The 17467-nt window shown below is 43.5% G+C and overlaps 1 protein-coding gene across 1 annotated transcript in view; it reads right to left on the bottom strand.

Moving 5' to 3' along the window:
* UNC13B (unc-13 homolog B) overlaps positions 1-17467 on the bottom strand; it is a 354074-nt gene that overhangs the window by 123440 nt on the left and 213167 nt on the right. The window contains exons 11-14 of the mRNA XM_029913862.1: positions 11193-11239; positions 7038-7116; positions 5341-5415; positions 4511-4730 (exon numbers count right to left, since the gene is read on the bottom strand). Of these exons, the coding sequence (XP_029769722.1) occupies positions 4511-4730; positions 5341-5415; positions 7038-7116; positions 11193-11239 (421 nt within the window). The remainder of the gene's footprint in view (positions 1-4510; positions 4731-5340; positions 5416-7037; positions 7117-11192; positions 11240-17467) is intronic.

Raw genomic sequence — 17467 nt, forward strand, 5'->3', positions numbered from 1 at the left:
CCCCCATTACCACCAAATCTTGGGCTTTGGATGATTTTGTTAGTTGTAAGATGGGGTAAGCGGGGTGCAGGAGCAGGGGGGAGGGGGACACCCTGACATTAGCCCACTTCTTCCCTCCCTGCCCACCCCCGCACAGCAAGCAAGAGGCTCGCAGGAGCAGCACATGGCAGTGGGGGGGAGGGACAGCTGCAATTGCTAGTCTGCTGGGCAGCTGCTGCACAGGGAACTTAGGGGAGCTGATCGGGGGAGCTTATAGGGGGCTGCTGGTCCACCCTGGTTCCAAGCCCCCACCAGCTAGCTGCAACGGGCTGCTCTTCCTGCAAGCAGTAGACAAAGCAGGAGGCTGCCAAACAACGTCAGAAGGGAGCATTGCGCAACTTTAAACGAGCATGTTCCCTAATTGATCAGCAACGTAGCAACGAAACAACGTTAACCAGGACGATGTTAAGTGAGGAGTTACTATACATTAATGCTCATATCACAGCAATAGGCTTATTATAAAATACCTGTAGAAGACAGAACTTGGGACTTTGTATTCCTTGGAAACAAGAGACTGGGGTCAATACTAGCTATAAACCAGATGCTACAGTGACAACTGCCATATACGAATCTAGACATATTATCCCTCAAACATCTGCATGCCTTCTTCCATGACATCCCCTATGCTGGGAATGTCCTCCATGGACTGATCCATAAAAAATGCTACCCTCACTCTCCATGACGCCTACAAGAAATCAGCCAATCTATTACGGATAGGCGCAAAAAATATATGTTGAAAGGTTAACAGTAGATAAAAACTTTATGTACTTTGATATTTTCCCTCTCCTTCAGTTTTAAGTCTCTTCTGAGGTAATAAGGCCTTCAGTGCAGATACTGTTTCTACCAGCGTTTGTATAGTGCGCACAATCCTACCTAGGGCCCCCAAGCACCACCATAATATAACCAACAAAAACTAGATTCGGTTTAGATTAGAAAGGAGGACGCTATGCAGAGCAAATTTGAACTCAGGTCTCCACGGAATCTCAATATCTTTCTGGTTTCTGAGAATCAGTACAATATGTCCAATAGTCTTATTCCATTCAGCAAGTACAGGAGTTCCTGACTCAAAAGAACAAAACCTCAGGCAACTACTCAAAATTTCAAGGTAGCATCCAAAAAATGGCATTTGTTTTGTGACCCTGCTTACTGCAAATCCATTTATCCTGTAGACTTATGTGGAATTAGTGAAACAACATTTGGAGAGCATGCTCTCAAACTGTCAGAATAAGGATTCCTGCTAAAAGAAATCCCCACACATCCGAGCTTAACACAGCTGGGAAAGTTCAAAGTCTCAGATTTATTTCATCTCAATTCTTGCTTTTCCTCCAGGAATCCCTATTATGATTAGAGATGAGTAAGCCAGCTGGGACCTTTGCTCATTCCGCATACTCAACCTATACCCTATCTAAAGTTTGAAAATATATATTTTATATATTTATTTTATATTTTCCACCTTCTTCCCTTGCAAGCTTCAGCTAGGAATTGGAAATACAGAAATACTACCACCAACCTGGCCAAAAGCAGGGAATACTGGAAAACTCATGGGAAAGCCTTTTCATAGGAGACTTTTTTCAGCCCTAATATTTGTGTGCTTATCCCAACCGTACACCTAAACATTATGATCCATCACCACCTCTCCAATTTCTCTACAGCTCCTTCTGTCTCTGTCCCCTCCTCCTCTTAATACTATGTTCTCCACCTTCAACTACCCTCAGCCTCTTTCCACACTCTGGCTAGCCCATCAGTTATCTCTACCCTGTTGCATCAGTTTCCCTCCGCTACTGGGCTGCTGAGTACCTTTGAACTAAATCCACAGAGACCACATGAACTCTCCAAACTTCTCCATGCTAAACGAGGTAACTTTACCCCCACCTAAATGTTTCCTGATCTCCAGCTCGCTGCACTTAGTCACCATTCTCCACACAACCCTAGTCACTGAAGTATCACACACTTAGGGCTTGTCTACACTGCCCCACAGTTCAGACTAAAAGGGTGTGAATACTACTCCAAACCAAAGTGCTGTACTGTAACTACCCTGTATGGATACCGAGGATGCAAACTAAAGAGTTCCTAGTTCATGTTAACATAGTCCTCTTCAAAGACTATTATTAATGCAAACTAGGAACATTTTAGTTTGCGCCTGTAGCATCCGCATGGGGCAGGTACAGCACAGCACTTAGATGCACGCTGCTATTCACCCCTCCGAAGTCCAAACTGCAGGGCAGTGTAGACATAGCCGCAGATTTTGATAGGAGGTGGCCACAACTCCAGCTTCACACAGGTTTCTCTCTTCTATTTGTTCTCCATTTTTTAAATTCAAGTCTATGGATAGCAATTTATTAAAATACATTCCCAATTGCTGCTTCTATTCCACACATGAATTATCCTCTGCATGAAGTTTTCGCTGCATTCCCTTAGTACTTAGCCCTTTCTTAAATGCTGATTTTAATCCCATTATCTCAACATTTCAATGTCCTTTATTTCATCTTTTCTGGTTACTATAAACCTATTTTTCCTTGGCTCTCTTTAGAGTTCAAACTTCTTTTTATACTGGCACCATGCTATAAAAATGCCACAGTACCATGTATATGGATTTTAATTATCTCCAGGTGCAAATGTTTTAACAATGGCTAATGTGCAAGCATTTCAATGGCTCTTCATCTCAACACTGAAGACCATCTGTACAACTAACAATGCTTTTTGGTAAATTGCGGAAACAAACTGGAACAAAACAAACCTGACCATGAAAACCCAGAGTAAACATGAACACTCCTGCCACAGGGACAGACATTCCAACTCAGGAGTTAAGATGTCTGACAAACTTTCATCCCATGTCCTTTTAAAGATATTGTACTTTTGTGGCTGACCTAATACTTCTAAATTATAGATCACATTAAACAATAGCATTATATATAGGCTTGTCAAAAATCAGTTTTTATTTTTGTATAATGTTGACAGATAACATCAATGTTTATTTTTAAGCATTTTTATTTTTATTAATTTAAATTTTCACAGTGTAAAGTAGGCAGGGATCAGACAATAGGAGGGTTAGACAATTATTTATGACAGTGGGGACAGATTCAAATAATTAAAGCTTTATAAGGTTAAAACACAAACTGTCCACTTTACAAAGTAAATACCCCTTATGTCAAACTAATATTAAAAGTTTTCAAGAAGCATTTTTCTTATTTTGATTATCTGTACATTTTGATCATCATTAATAGAAATATTTTTCCTTGGTTTGTGTGTGTATGGAGAAAATTGACATCTACTGACATTTATCGATAAAAGTCTAATCTTTCCTAACCTAATTACATGTAGCAATAAAAATAACTCATTTGTTCCAAGCACACCAAATAATCAATTAGGTTCATTCTCTACTGTAACCCTTAAACCTCTCCTTTGCCTGTATTATATCTAATTTATAATGTAAGCTCCTTGTAGCAGGGCCCTTTGAACTGGTCTGAAAAGCGTCATGTGGTGCTGCAGAAATAATAAAATTAAGTATCAGAGGGGTAGCCGTGTTAGTCTGAATCTGTAAAAAGCAACCGAGAGTCCTGTGGCACCTTTAAGACTAACAGAAGTATTGGAGCATAAGCTTTCGTGGGTGAATGCCCACTTCATCAGACACAAGACTAAAAATAAATAAACTGACTCATCCCTAGTGAGATGGGATACTCCTTATGTGTCTATCTAGATTCTTACATGGCCCTCATTAGCTATAGGATACCAGCATCTCAAACATGCTGTTTGTATGAAGGTAGTGACTAGAGGCTCCATTGTGCTGTGCGCACACAGACAGCAGCTGCCCTGAACAGCTGGCACTCTACATAAACAAAGGATGGGAATGGAAACAGGCACAAAGAGGAGAAGTGACTTGCTCAAAGTCACACAGCAGGAGTGGCCAAGCTCGGAACATCAAGTCCAGTGCCCTACCCACTAGATCAAGCTGCCTCTCCACATTAATGGATTCATCCTAACAAACACTCTCCAACCTGTAAGGCACATGAATATTACCATCCCAAATTTGCAGATGGGGAACTGAGGCACAGAGATTAAAGGACTTGCTCAAGGTCAATCAAGAAGGCTGTGGCACAACCAGGAATTGAAGCTTCCTTTATAGTACTTCAGACCAGTGCCTTAAAACACAAGTCCATCTCTCTCTCTCCTTGGAAACAGCTTGTGTCTGCAAGAGGGTGGTGGCGGTGCAGTACAACAGCAGTGTAGAGCACAGTTTCAAGATCTCATTCATTTCGGAAAATGTGCAGTAATTTTAATAGAAGCGGAGAGACTTCAACAGTCGTTAGACTAGCATGGATCTAAGCAAACCGTTAATGTAGAGATTCTGTATATGTGCACAGTTTAGAAAAGACTATGGACAACTTGTTTGGAAATGGCTCTTCTCCAGTCCCCTCCCGTCCCCATTCCCACCCACCCCACTATCAAAATGTTACAAGGAAAAGCCACTCACTCTGTAAGCAATCAGCATTGAGCAGGTCTTGGCACTTCTCATGACATTTGACCCCACATTCAGTGCAGCGCATACCCTGCCTTGCAATGCCCCATAGGAGCCCTTCACACTCGTAGCAATATGTAGGGGTTGTAGCTGTCCACACCTCAAAATTGTGAGGGGTTGTGCAGGAGATAGGGTAAATTAAGGCTTGCAGGGTCTTCTTATATACATGAGATTTCTGCAATACAAGAACACACACGAAGCAAAGTCTTTGATTGGGATGCTGTTAACATGCACTGTTTGGAAAGAGAGTTATCCTGGGATGATGCGACTGTTTTCTTTAGGGAATATATCATTTTCTTGAATGAAAAAGAGAAAGGGCGAAGATTAAATCATCAACGCTTGTCACGTCATGCCTGATGGAGCCATGACTGAGGTAGCCAAGCATGCTAACCCTAGGACCTTGTAGAAATGATGTGCAGAAAACACCATTTCAAAATCAGTTTTTACAGTTACTTTAAATAAACCATAACCAATGGCATTCAGAGAGCAAAGAAGTCAGGTCTGTGTGTAATAGCACACTACATAACCAAGTTCTACTCAGCATATCTTAGTTCATAAATCAGACCCTTACGCACTATTCTAAGGTTCTATCTGGGACATCATATTTGCCAAAAATTAAAAAAAAAAAAAAAAGTAATACGGGTTGCTTTACACCTATACTCCTAGTCGGAGTCCTGCAATGCTCACTTGATTCTCCAAGAAGAATATGAATATTCACAGAACCAGCCCCCCCCCCATTTAATTTGTTTAGGAAAGACACCGGGGAGCAAATAAACTCTACTTACCAGCTCCTCATCCTTAAGAGAAGTTCTAGTGGCCATTGCTGAGGTAATTCCAGCCTTCCTGGATTGAACCAGTGACTGAGAAGGGAAAGTGTCTGTTATTCATTACAAAGTGTACATAAATTCACTGGAGGTCACATACTTGTACATGCACAAAAGGGAAGATGCTGTCACCAGCAAAGGTACTGAACAGAAAGTCTACACAAGTCAACACCCTCTGCTACATTTTCCAAATGGTAATCTCCTTGCCCCAGAAAGAGTCAGGGTGTGTACTTTAAAAACATAAATCTCGCTAACTATGTATGTTTCCTTCTGCCCCAATCCACTTTGTTCTGGAGTGAATTTTACTATTTCCCCCTGTATGAAGTGTAGATAAAACTGGATTCTCTCCTGCATCCTTAAAACAGACAAGGTTTATACAGTGTTCTAAACTCATGCTCCACCTCCTACATTCAAGTTCACACATAGACAAAGGAGATCAAATTATCAGCCTTGTCACCTAGAAAGAGCTCCAAACAGGGATGGCTGGATTGGGACAGAATGAGGAGGGTAAACTAAAATCTTGGGAGGATTTTATGGGGTTGGAAGGGCAGCATGTGTTTGAATGTGTCTGTGTGTCACATTCAGTGGCCATCCCCAAATATAATGAACATCACTGCTTCTCAAAGTAGCTACCTTCACATTACGTATGATGGAGGGACTGCAATCTTAAATTTCTTAGGTTGCTGTTTTTTCAGCACCTGCCACTGGCATCTAGCCAATATCTAAAAGGCTAGAAAGCAGATTAGGTCCTTCAGCAAGCTACTCCAGCTGTAGGAAGGCAGATAAGGAAATGAGAGAAGATGTTGCTGATTCTTATAAAGCTAGCTAACCCTCTCAGGAGCCATCTCTTACTCTGATTTATGACGCTTGAGACAAGACTGAAAAGGTTCATTCAGACAGTGATGTAGTGGGCCAGAGTGCAGCATATGCATGCATTGTGGTACGGCAGAATTCAAAATAAAAAAGCAAAAACAGTGGAGGGGAAGTAAAGTAAAAAAATCTTTACTTCGGGTAAAGACATGGTGGACAGTTTTTAGCTCCACTTACCATAGCCTGTAGAGAGAGAGTGAAAGCATACAAAAGAAGTATAATAGGTTAATTCCATTATTACTAAGTTTCCAGGGATACAAGCAGTTAGTAAAACATACCCTCCTGGCTCTGCATGTGTCAGATGACAGATGTACAAACCAAATTCTCTATCTTTACCTAGAATACATTTAGATATCAATGTATGGAGGTTAGAGATTTCGCAACTTCTCCCAAGTGTTAATGTATTAGCTGTACCTGATACAATATTCAACACTATCCATAAAAGTTACACTCATCTGACATGCCATCAGTATAAGAAAGCAAGCTGACCTCACTGTTTGTATGGTTTCTATAGGAACATTTAACAGTGTGTAAACAGGTTTCAGTGATAGGAAGAATTTTTAACATTCAAGTTGCATGACAATTCCTGCGTACAGACACTAAGATACGGTAGGCAGATTTATTTCTCTCTAACATTCTTAGCACCTAGTATTTTTCTGAAACATCAGTATAGACATTAACATTTTCTACTATAGTTTGGAGATAAATTGACTGGAGTAATAAACGGTATTGCGCCCCAAGACACTAAGTGATCACAGCAATTATATTTCTAGAAAGAAAAATCTTACCAAATCACTGACAAGTGGAATTGGTTTCTTTTTACGTAGATCAGGCATGCTGTCAATGCCATAGAGACCACCTGCAGGCCTGGAAGTGCAGGGGGGAAAAGTGTTAATAAGGTCACAGAAATGGCACAGTATGATACTGTCACAAACCATCCTGTAGAAACCAAACATGGCCTCCTGCAAATATTGATCACTCTGACTTATGAGCTCGAACCCAATTGCAATTGAAATAAACGGATCGCCCCTCCTGGGGCTCCTTGCTTGATTAGCTGTGTCCGTCTCTCCTTATTCCTCAGCTGGAACAGACAGAAATTTCTATGACAATCTTAACTTTGACAGCTTGTTTGGTCGTTTAAGTGAACTATGGTCGTGCCAGACAGCAAGCACATGTCTCAATCCCAGGCCCAGAGCTACAAGGGCTGACAAGTGAACTGCTGCCAATACCCCGCCACCAGAGGCTAAGCTCACTGACTCAGCAGGGTCAGATGACTAGCAGCAAACTGATAACTGGACACCACTGGGTATAAAGCTTCCTCTTCCAGTACTATCCCTTGTTTGAGCAAATAGTCACTAGGCCACTTGCTGCCCAGACCTCGGAGACCAAATCCCTGCCTCCTGCTACCTTGCCTTGTTCCCGCTACCACACCTTGTCCCTGTTCCAGTGGCCTACACCTTGTTCCTGCTTCTTTGCCCTGATCCCAGTTGCTGACTCCAGCTTTGACCCTTGGTATGACCTCTGACTCAGACTTTGCTTCTTGGTGTGACCACGACACCGACACTACTCAAGGCTCCAACCACTGGATCAGACTGTGCATCTTATGGGCCGTGACAGCTTGCTCAGATCAACCTCAGTCTCCTCCAGGACTCGCTGTTGAACCCCTGGTGTGAGTATGGACACCACCAGGGCTCCTGCCCCATCATCACCCCAGGGGCCTGTGAATCGGCAGCAGCAGATCACTGCCCTCCAGGCAGAAAACTAGAAATTGCAGGACCAAGTATGACATCTGCAGATGAGAAATCATTCCTAGCAGCAGCAAGCTACAGTACTCGGAGCAGCTGTAGGTACCCACTCGGCTTCTCTTACAACACCGGCTCGGATAACTGGCCCCAGACTGCCTCTGTTGGAGAGGCATGATGGGACCTGCAGTAAGTTTTGCAGGTTCATTACCCAATGCAGACTCCTGTTTATGCTCCAGTCCAAAAATGTGTCAACAGATCAAGTTAAAGTGGGGGCTAATATAGAGTGAGGCCTGGCCCTGGCCTGGGCCTCTTCTTTTTTAGAGCAGAATCACTCACTACTGACCAACGGGGAGTCATTCTTACAAGCGTTTGCCAGTATTTTCAATGACCCTCACAAAGCCCACACGGCAGAGACTGCCTTACGAAAGTTCAAAAAAAAACAAAAAAACCTGGTGTCAGCCCCTTCCTATGTTGCCCAATACAGATGTTTGGCTGTAGATGCCATCTGGAACGATGCCGCTATCCTCCATCCATTTCAGCTTGGCCTTTGTGAAGAACTAAAAGACAAGCTGGCACAGGCGGACCCCCTTCTCCACCAGGTTAGAGGCTTTCATGGGCCTGTGCATCTGGATAGACATCAGACTGCACGAATAGCAACTGGAACGTAGGAGGAGCCCTCCAACCTCCCGCACTTACCTAAGGCTCAGCCCTCAGGACCAAGTGAGCTTGGCCTTGGTCAAGTCCTTGCCAACTGACATGGGATGGCCCCGCCTATCGTTGGGTGAACAAGAGCGCAGAAGACAGGAGAACCTCTGCCTCTATTGGGGAGGAGCAGGGCATACAGTAGCCAAGTGTCCTGTCAAAAAACGTGCTAACCTGATGACAGGGAAGAGACTAACTTCACACCCCAGTCAGGAACCCAAGCCTGGGTACCACCAGGGAGAAACCCGGAGATTATGCTAAACTAGGAGTTCCTCATCCACCTCCACTTCTACAAATTTCCCTGAAATTGCAGATCCTGCAGGTTGAGCAGGCCTTTCCCATACAATGAGGCCTTGACGGATTCGGGAGCAGGGGACAATTTTATGGATTTTTCCACAGCCATGATCCTCCGTCTCCCACTACAACCCAAGGTTACACCGGACTTGGTAGAAACAATAGATGGGTCTCCACTGACATCGGGCTTGTTACACAGGAGACTGCACTGATGGAAGTGGTGACAGGGGAGCACCACAAAGTCCTAAGGTTTAACCTTATTATTTCCTCACATTTCACCATGATTTTAGGGGCATGATGGCTCACCACCACAGTCACCATATTCATTACCTTCCCATCCAGATTCTGTAGGGAGAATTGCTTTCCTGTTCAAGAACTCAAAACCCTAGAAACCAAGACTGAATTTTTAAATATGTTCTTATTAGACCTCCCATCGTATAAGAACATAAGAACGGCCATACTGGGTCAGACCAAAGGTCCATCTAGCCCAGTATCCTGTCTACCGACAGTGGCCAATGCCAAGCGCTTCAGAAGGAATGAACAGAATGGGTAATCATCAAGTGATCCATCCCGTTGCCCATTCCCAGAACCAATGCATTTGGTTTGGTGCTAGCTGTATTAGGCATTAACACCCTTTCAACCTGAGTTATCTTTTAATGAAGTTCTTTGTGTGGCAGAATACAGTATATAAATTGCAGTTTGGCTAAACATCACACTTCTGGGGGTAATGAAGAAATGTTAAATGAATTATTTGTCTGACGCAAATTTAAATTTTGTAGAATAGTACAAGTCTTGTTTAATACAAAAATCATTTTAAATCAGTAATTATTTCAAAAAGTATAATTTCTACTCTTCAGGCCAGCAAATCATCTTAAGTGTGTGAACTGGTATATTTATTATACAAACTCCTTGTTAAAAAGGGAGTAGAAGGTGTTGTTTATAGTTAGAATAAATCACTATCTTCTGCTACCGCTAATTGCCAGTTCTCCACCAACCTCTTCAGCAGAAACTTGGGCTCCTTTGGAAAGCAGAAGGTTGCTAGGCAGCACTAGGCTTCTGCAGGTGTGGCCAGAAGCTCTCTGTGACAGAGCCAACATTGCAAAACACTTACTGAAACGTAAAGAGCTGTAAAATGGAGCCTTATTCCGTTTAACTTCACGTTTGGTTAAGAAAGCCTATTTCAATGGTATGAAAACTAGTTTACACACAGGGAGAACCAATATTGTGCTGAGATTTCAGGACAAAACTGCCTCTGCACATCAATGCTACTGTGTACTGTACACAAGCAACGAGAGAGAACGAAAAAACAAAGCCATATGTTTCTATCCAAATAGAACACACACAAAAAATCAAGCAGCATGTAATGTGTCCACGTCTTTGTCCTAAAGAAACTCGAATTCATTATGAAAAAACTACAATGGTGACACCCAATTTGCAAAGTATCACGCTGACTTAACGTGTAAGCAGAATTTGCCAGCTCCAGTTGCTGTGGCTAGCATACTACACAGTGAAGAACTGCAACTCACCTCACGCTGACGAGTTATAGATTAATAGTTGTGACCATTATTGAACTAAAGAGATTTTGCAAAGTTTTGCCAAGTCCCTCCAGTTTTATCTGCTTACTCTACTTGCCATCATTGCTGCACTCATAGGATAGTTTCACACCATTCTTTAGTTCCATTTTCTCAGGAGTGAGGACAAGACATCTGAACATCAGTAGAACTCAACATTTATTCCGAGATGCTGTTTTTCCTTTCCAATGTGGCCAGCTACCTGGCTGACTCAGAGAAGAAGATAGCATACAAAGCCTCCTCTAAGTTTTTAAGCACTTTACCACTGCAATTTGGATAGAAAGGACTATGAATACTTATTATCACCATACACGTTTGCATATAGCACTTTACAAACAAGGTGTAGCCGTGCCAACGTCATTCTTGAGCCCAAGTCTCAACACGAATAGCTGCACGATACACACTACGGCTATGCCACTTTCCTCTCAATTTAAATGGAGGCTGTGAAACGTATCAGCACTCTGCTCTTGGGGGCAGTATGGTCGCCTTTATGACGTAAAGTGTTACCATTTGAAGAGAATCATTAAAAGCAATTTGCAGAGTGCATGTTGCTTATACTTTTGCTTAAGTGAAATGAGAGAAAACACAAACAATTAAAATGGAAAATTAAAAAGTCCAAAACCCCACTTACCCTTCTTTGAACCAAGGTGGTTTTGATGGATCTCCATCATCTTGACCCTTAAATAATGAAAAGGAAACAAAGTTAGCTTCCAAAAGAAGAAACCCTGAAATAAATCAGCAGGATAAGGTTTGGGGAGAGGTGTAATGGAGCACACTTCATGCAGGTAAATGCACACAAACACTCCATTTCCAGAAGCACCTCAAATGACTGCAGCAAGGCAGGACAGGTCATGGGGATACACAAACAGTTGATGGGATCTCATCAAACACCTAAAGAGGGACCAAAAGAGCCTGTTCAGTGCACCTCCCCTTTCAAAAGGAGTCTCAGAAGAGCAACTCCAGCCTTCTCCACCCAGCCAAAGAATTCCTTATCGCTCTAGACCACCAGGAGTACATTTATATTTTATTATAAATTAAAAACAAGCTGTAAGAAATGCACAAATGAGGGACAGAATGAAGTTACAAACATAAGTGACCCTGATTTACTTAGCAAAGGAATAACTTAACCTACTGTCATTTTATTCATGCACAAATATAAAGGCCTTCTTCAGGCACAAAACAAAAACTTCAGTTTGCTGTTAAAACTCCACCTTTAAGTTAATGTGCAAAAGCTTTGTACTCCACAGGGTATCCAGGGACACTCACTTTTTATGAGGTGCCCAGCTGAGAACTGAGACAGCTGCAATCCAGAGGCACAATGGGGTAAACTATGGTCAGGTTTTCAGTATCACATCTGGCTTGTGTCAGTTCAAGCCACACTCTTACAGTAGTGTAGGAACATACATTTGTGGGCAAATAGTCATTTGACTTTGCTTCTTTAAAAATTCCTCAATGGAATGACATAAGAATTGAAAAGTGTTTAAATATTTATTATGTAACTAAAGGGACCAGTAAAATTTGCTGTGCAGAGGGAAATTGTTTACTGTAACTATCCCTGGAGAAGAAAGGGTACCTTTATTGTTTATTGCTAACCTACTCTTGGGGCTCATGCTAAGGTTGCCAGGCATCTGGTTTTTGACCGGACCACCTGGTCGAAAAGGGCCCCTGGTGTAGTAGAAAGGGGGCCTGAAACAAAAGCCCTTATATCAGAGGCTGGTATGAGGCCTGAGATAAAGTAGTGGTCAAAGCTTTGCTGATATAAGGCAAAGTCAGGCTGTGAGCCAGAGGCAGGCCCTGCTCTCTGAATCTGGCAAGAACAGGGCTGATATTGCAAAAATGCACATTCCTAAGAGGTGCTAGCACAGAGCACTCACGCAAACACATTGCAGAAGGTACCAGAACATCCCGATATCAGCACACTCCCCAAAGATAATAGGAACACGCTGACCCTTCCTAAAGATAAGGTCAGGATGACAGTGTGATGGATAGAGATATACAAGGTGATGGGTGGTAACTGGCTACGTCAGAGGGTGTCAACTAACTATCTCAGAGGGGCAATACATAACTTGTTTGTACTGATGTATAAAATGGAGTCTCAGAGGGAGAGTCAGCCGAGGGGGGAATGGAAAGTCCCGCCATTCATGTCTTAGTATCCTGGTAGAGTTTGCCAGGTGCTATTACCGTGCTTCGTCGACAATAAATCTGGCTGGGCGCCTTCGCACCTTAACGGATCCTGTGGTCATTGGGCAGTTCGATTGAGGTTTGCTGTGCCAACTATCTGCACAGAGCTGGAACGGCACACAGAGAACACACACATGCAGGCAAACATCTAATAACACCAGGCGGCTCCGGTCAGCACCACTGACTGGGCTGCTAAAAGACTGGTCTGTAGCCCAGCTGGGCTAAGGCAAGTTCTCTGCCTGCCCTAGGTCCACGCAGCTCCTGGAAGCAACCAACATGTCTCTCCCGCTCCTAGGTGCAGGGGCAGCCACGGGGGCTCCATGCACTCCCCCTGCCCTGAGCACCAGCTCCACAGCTCCCATTGGCCGGGAACCATGGCCAATGGGAGCTGAAGGGACGGCACCTGTGGGCGCAGGCGGCACATGTGGGCGTGGGCAGCACGCAGAGACCCCTGGCCCCTCTGCCTAGGAGCAGGATATGCCGGCCGCTTCCGGGAACCACCTGATGTAAGCGTCGCCTGGCCAGAGCTTGCACCCCAAACCCCCTCTGGCACCCCAACCTCCTGCCCCAGGTTGGAACCCCCTCCTGCACCCTAACTCCCTCCCAGAGCCCAAACCCCTGCCCCAGCCCTGAGCCCCCTCCCGCACCCAAACTCCCTCCCAGAGCCGCACCCCACACCCTCTCCCACACCCCAACCCCCTGCTCCAGCCCTGAGCCCCCTCCTGCACTCCGAACCCCTTGGCCCCAGCCCGGAGCCCTCTCCTGCACCCCAAATCCCTCATCCCTGACCCCACCCCAGAGCCCACATCCCAGCCAGAACCCTCACCCCCGTCGCATCCCAACCCCCTGTCCCAGCCTAGAGCCCCCTAAACCCCTCATTTCTAGCCCCACCCCAGAGCCTGCACCCCCAGTCGGAGCCCTTACCCCCCCGCACTCCAACCCCTTGCCCCAGACCCATGAAAATGTGTGAGGTTGGGAGAGAGTGAGTGACGGAGTGAGAGGGATGGAATTAGGGGGCGGGGCCTCAGATAAGGGGCGGGGCAGGAGTGGGGCAAGGGTGTTCGGTTTTGTGAGATTAGAAAGTTGGTAACCCTAGCTCATGCCCTTCCAGAACTTCATCTTCAAAGCTGAATAATTACTTTCTAATGGTAAATTTGGGGTATGGGGAAGAGATCATAACATTTAAGAGTGATTATTTGAGGTCAGTATGAATCTTAATTTGCTGACAGTATATACACCACTTGTACAGAAAAGAAAAACGTAAGTGTAAGTCATTATCTTCGGAGACTGCAATGATGGTTAGTATAACAGGCACCCTCTCTCTAAAAGTGGGTGTCCTCTCCAGAATCCCCATCAGTGTAAAGGGACATCTGTCAGCAAGTCCATTCCAGTCAAATAATGGATAGAAAACAGTAGACAACAGCACCAGAAAGGAAGATTCTTCTCTTTCTTTCCTGTGGGCACAACATAGAAATTATGGACAGAATCACATACTCCTGAAGAACCCTCCATGGAAGATCTGAAGGTACTTAGAAAACACAGCAAGTTGCCACTCAGTTTGAATCATCAACCTCTCCAGGGTGAGAAGTCCGATTTCCTTACTGCTATTGATTATTTCTATAGCTTCATTGGTGTGCATGACACTGTTTAGACAGAAAACAAGACTCCTATCCTGAAAAGTGTACACTCTAACTTGGATTAAACAGATGAAGAAAGGATGGAAGCAAATGTTGCAACAAAGTCAGACAGTTCAAACAAAGTTCGGCACATGCCTTGCTCATTCCGTTGATTTAAATATATGTACGTTTTAATGCATCCCAACTTTGATGATATAGGACTGTGAAGGCCTGCAGAACAAGCAAGAGGCATGAGCTGCCAGCCCTACTGAAATCTGAAGATCAGCGGAGTTTCCTCACAGATCTTGGGGCATCTGCAGAGGGAAGGAGCATTCCTCCAAGGGAGTTATAACGCTTCACAACTTCCTGGGTGCCCCCGTACAAGCCACGCCATCAATACCCCCCTCACCTAAGCCAGACCGCTACAGTCCCACTGAGGTGATCTGACAGTGCAGAGTGGGGACACAAGGGGACTGTGGAAATCTAGAGAACAATATAAACAGGTATTTCCTTTCAAAGAGGAAAAACAGAGTACAGGAATAATTCCCACACTTTTTCTATAAACTTCAGGAGAAGATGCAATAAAGAATAGAGTTATTAAATCAAATAGGATTGTCAAGCCCGCTGAAGATAGCAATTTAATGTTCTGGTAGCAGGGGCAAAAAAGCAATTTTTCCACTGGAATCAACGACCAAATGTAGTTAATTTGCATTTAACTGTGGTTTATTGCTGAAAATAACTTCTCAGATACAGAGAGTGGTAGAAAAAGTATTTGACTAGCTCATCTGAGGTGTATTAAATATAATTTGCGAGTTTTCAAGAGATTAAAACACTAGCATAAATATTGTCCAGAATATTTAATATTTCTAAAATCTGCCTGACAGTAAGGGCCAAATTCTGCTCTCAGAGGAGTGCCCAGCTTCCACTGACACCAAAGGACGCTACCCAGAAGAATGCACAGACACAGACATGGCCATAGCCCACTCTGGGACTGGAAGATGCATTTCCTGCAGCTAGGATTAGTTGAAGTTAGATGTACCTCAGGAGGTGCTACCTCAGCAGAGAGAGAACGTAACATAACATCATAATATACCCTACAGCACCTAGTGACATTTTGCAGAGAGTTACATTCGCCTGTCTAGGGCAGAGATGTCAGATTAAAGTGCTGTTAGAATGGAATTACCAGAACGGATGAGCGTTTTCCCTTCAGCCTGGCAGTTTGTTGTCAGAAGGTAGCACCGCACCTTTCCCAGGAAAGGGAAATGGTTCAGCAGCCGGCTACAGGCCTGGGTCAGGCTGCTAGTTACAAGACTGTTCGAGTCAGTACAAAACTCTTAGGGTTTGGCAGACAGCAGTTGTTAGCTCACAGAACAGACTGCAGCTGAGGCAGCCAGATCTATCTCAAAGCCAGGAAGTCCAATACTCAACAGGGTGGGACCAGGAAACAAACTAAGTGACAAAGGAGAAGGCGGTTCCAAAGGATGGCTGGCATTTTAGCCATTGTTTCTCATGAACCAAGCAGGAAAGGGAAGCAAAGAAAACGTGTCAATTTTAATACCCAGAGTATCCACAACCGAAGCCTTCATGCAAAACCATTCAGGAACTGTTTCTAGTAAAAAAAAAAAAAAAAAAAAAATCAACATTTCTGCCATCCTTACTCTCATTGAGTTGTCCCTCACTCCTCAAGTAGCAACTTGGACTGCTGAAAGCTAGGAACCACCCAACACACGAAGGAGGGCAAAATCCAGCCCAACTATTCATTTAATGCTGAACATTATTTTTTACTATCCATTTTGGTATGAATGTGTGAAAATATATTTCAATAATGGAGCATTAAACAGATACTCAAGTACATAAAACTTGAATCATTACACCCCTGTTCATTTTGTTCTATACTTCTCATACTGACAGCCAATAATTTTACAAACCTGGGACCTGGTCCAGCAAACACTTACCACCAGGTATAGTGCTTACTACCGCATGTAAAACCGTGGGACCACTCACAGTAGAGAACACTACACCCAGTAGAGTTTACTTAAACTGTAACTCAATTCTCCTACCAACCAATAACCCTAATGAGAAACCAAAACACAGCTCATATTTTGGAATAAATGAGCCGAACTAACAGAGCTGCTCATTTAGGCTCAAATAAGCAAAACTCTCATTGAAGCCTTTACTGAGTGTAATGAGAGCGTTGCCTATCCAGATACAGCAGGAGCTAGGATTACTAGTTCTCTGATCTAATTATTCTGAAATAATTAGATTGCATTGCATTCTACAGTGCAAATTACTTCAGACAAAAAAAGCAGGTGTTTTAATGGAGAGGAAAGGAACATTTAAGCACTTTTGTAGAGGAGTACTTTAAAAGAGAGATATACACATGGTAGAAACAAATGCATCCAGCGGGCAAACACACCAAGTCTGGAATGGATGAAAAGTAACAATACCAGTCCCGAGCTGCCAGTTCTCTCCAGGAACAAAGGAAAAACACTTCTTTTTAAAACCCATTTAATCTTCTATTCCTCTTAAACATTGCATCAAACAAGTTATCAGCATAAGTGAAAACCATATTGATATGTAAAACCACTGTACATAAATGGTTGAAGAAGCACCAAGGTTAAAATTATTTTTTTAAAATGTGTCCTTACCTGAATATAAGTAAGTTAAATTATTAACATTGAAAAAAAATGCCAATGTCTAAATTTGCTTTTGTGAGAATCAGGAGGACCAAGATGCTAGGATAGGAGTGACTGTGTCAGCACCTCTACTGACCCTCTGAGCATGTGTTTTCAGAGGCATTGGCGAGCTCAGACTGAGCAAAGTGGTCACAGTTATTAAAACGCTGGACCAAGATTCCAACTAACCTGACTTGATCGCTCACTCAATTTTACATGTAAAAAGCAACAGGACCACAGGATCCTCTGTTGCTTTTTACATGTAAAATTTTACAACCTTTCCGTCAGTTGCTTAAGCTGATGCCATTGTCACATTATGTACAGTGGTTTCCTGTGGTCCAGAAAACCAAAAGGTGACTATTTCATCCACGCCCCCTGTATCTGCAAAGAAACTTCACCGTAATGTGACAATGGCATCAGCTTAAGCAACTGAC

This window comes from Terrapene carolina, unplaced genomic scaffold (assembly GCF_002925995.2).
Source record: "Terrapene carolina triunguis isolate 2854851 unplaced genomic scaffold, T_m_triunguis-2.0 Scaffold998, whole genome shotgun sequence".
NCBI lineage: Eukaryota > Metazoa > Chordata > Testudines > Emydidae > Terrapene > Terrapene triunguis.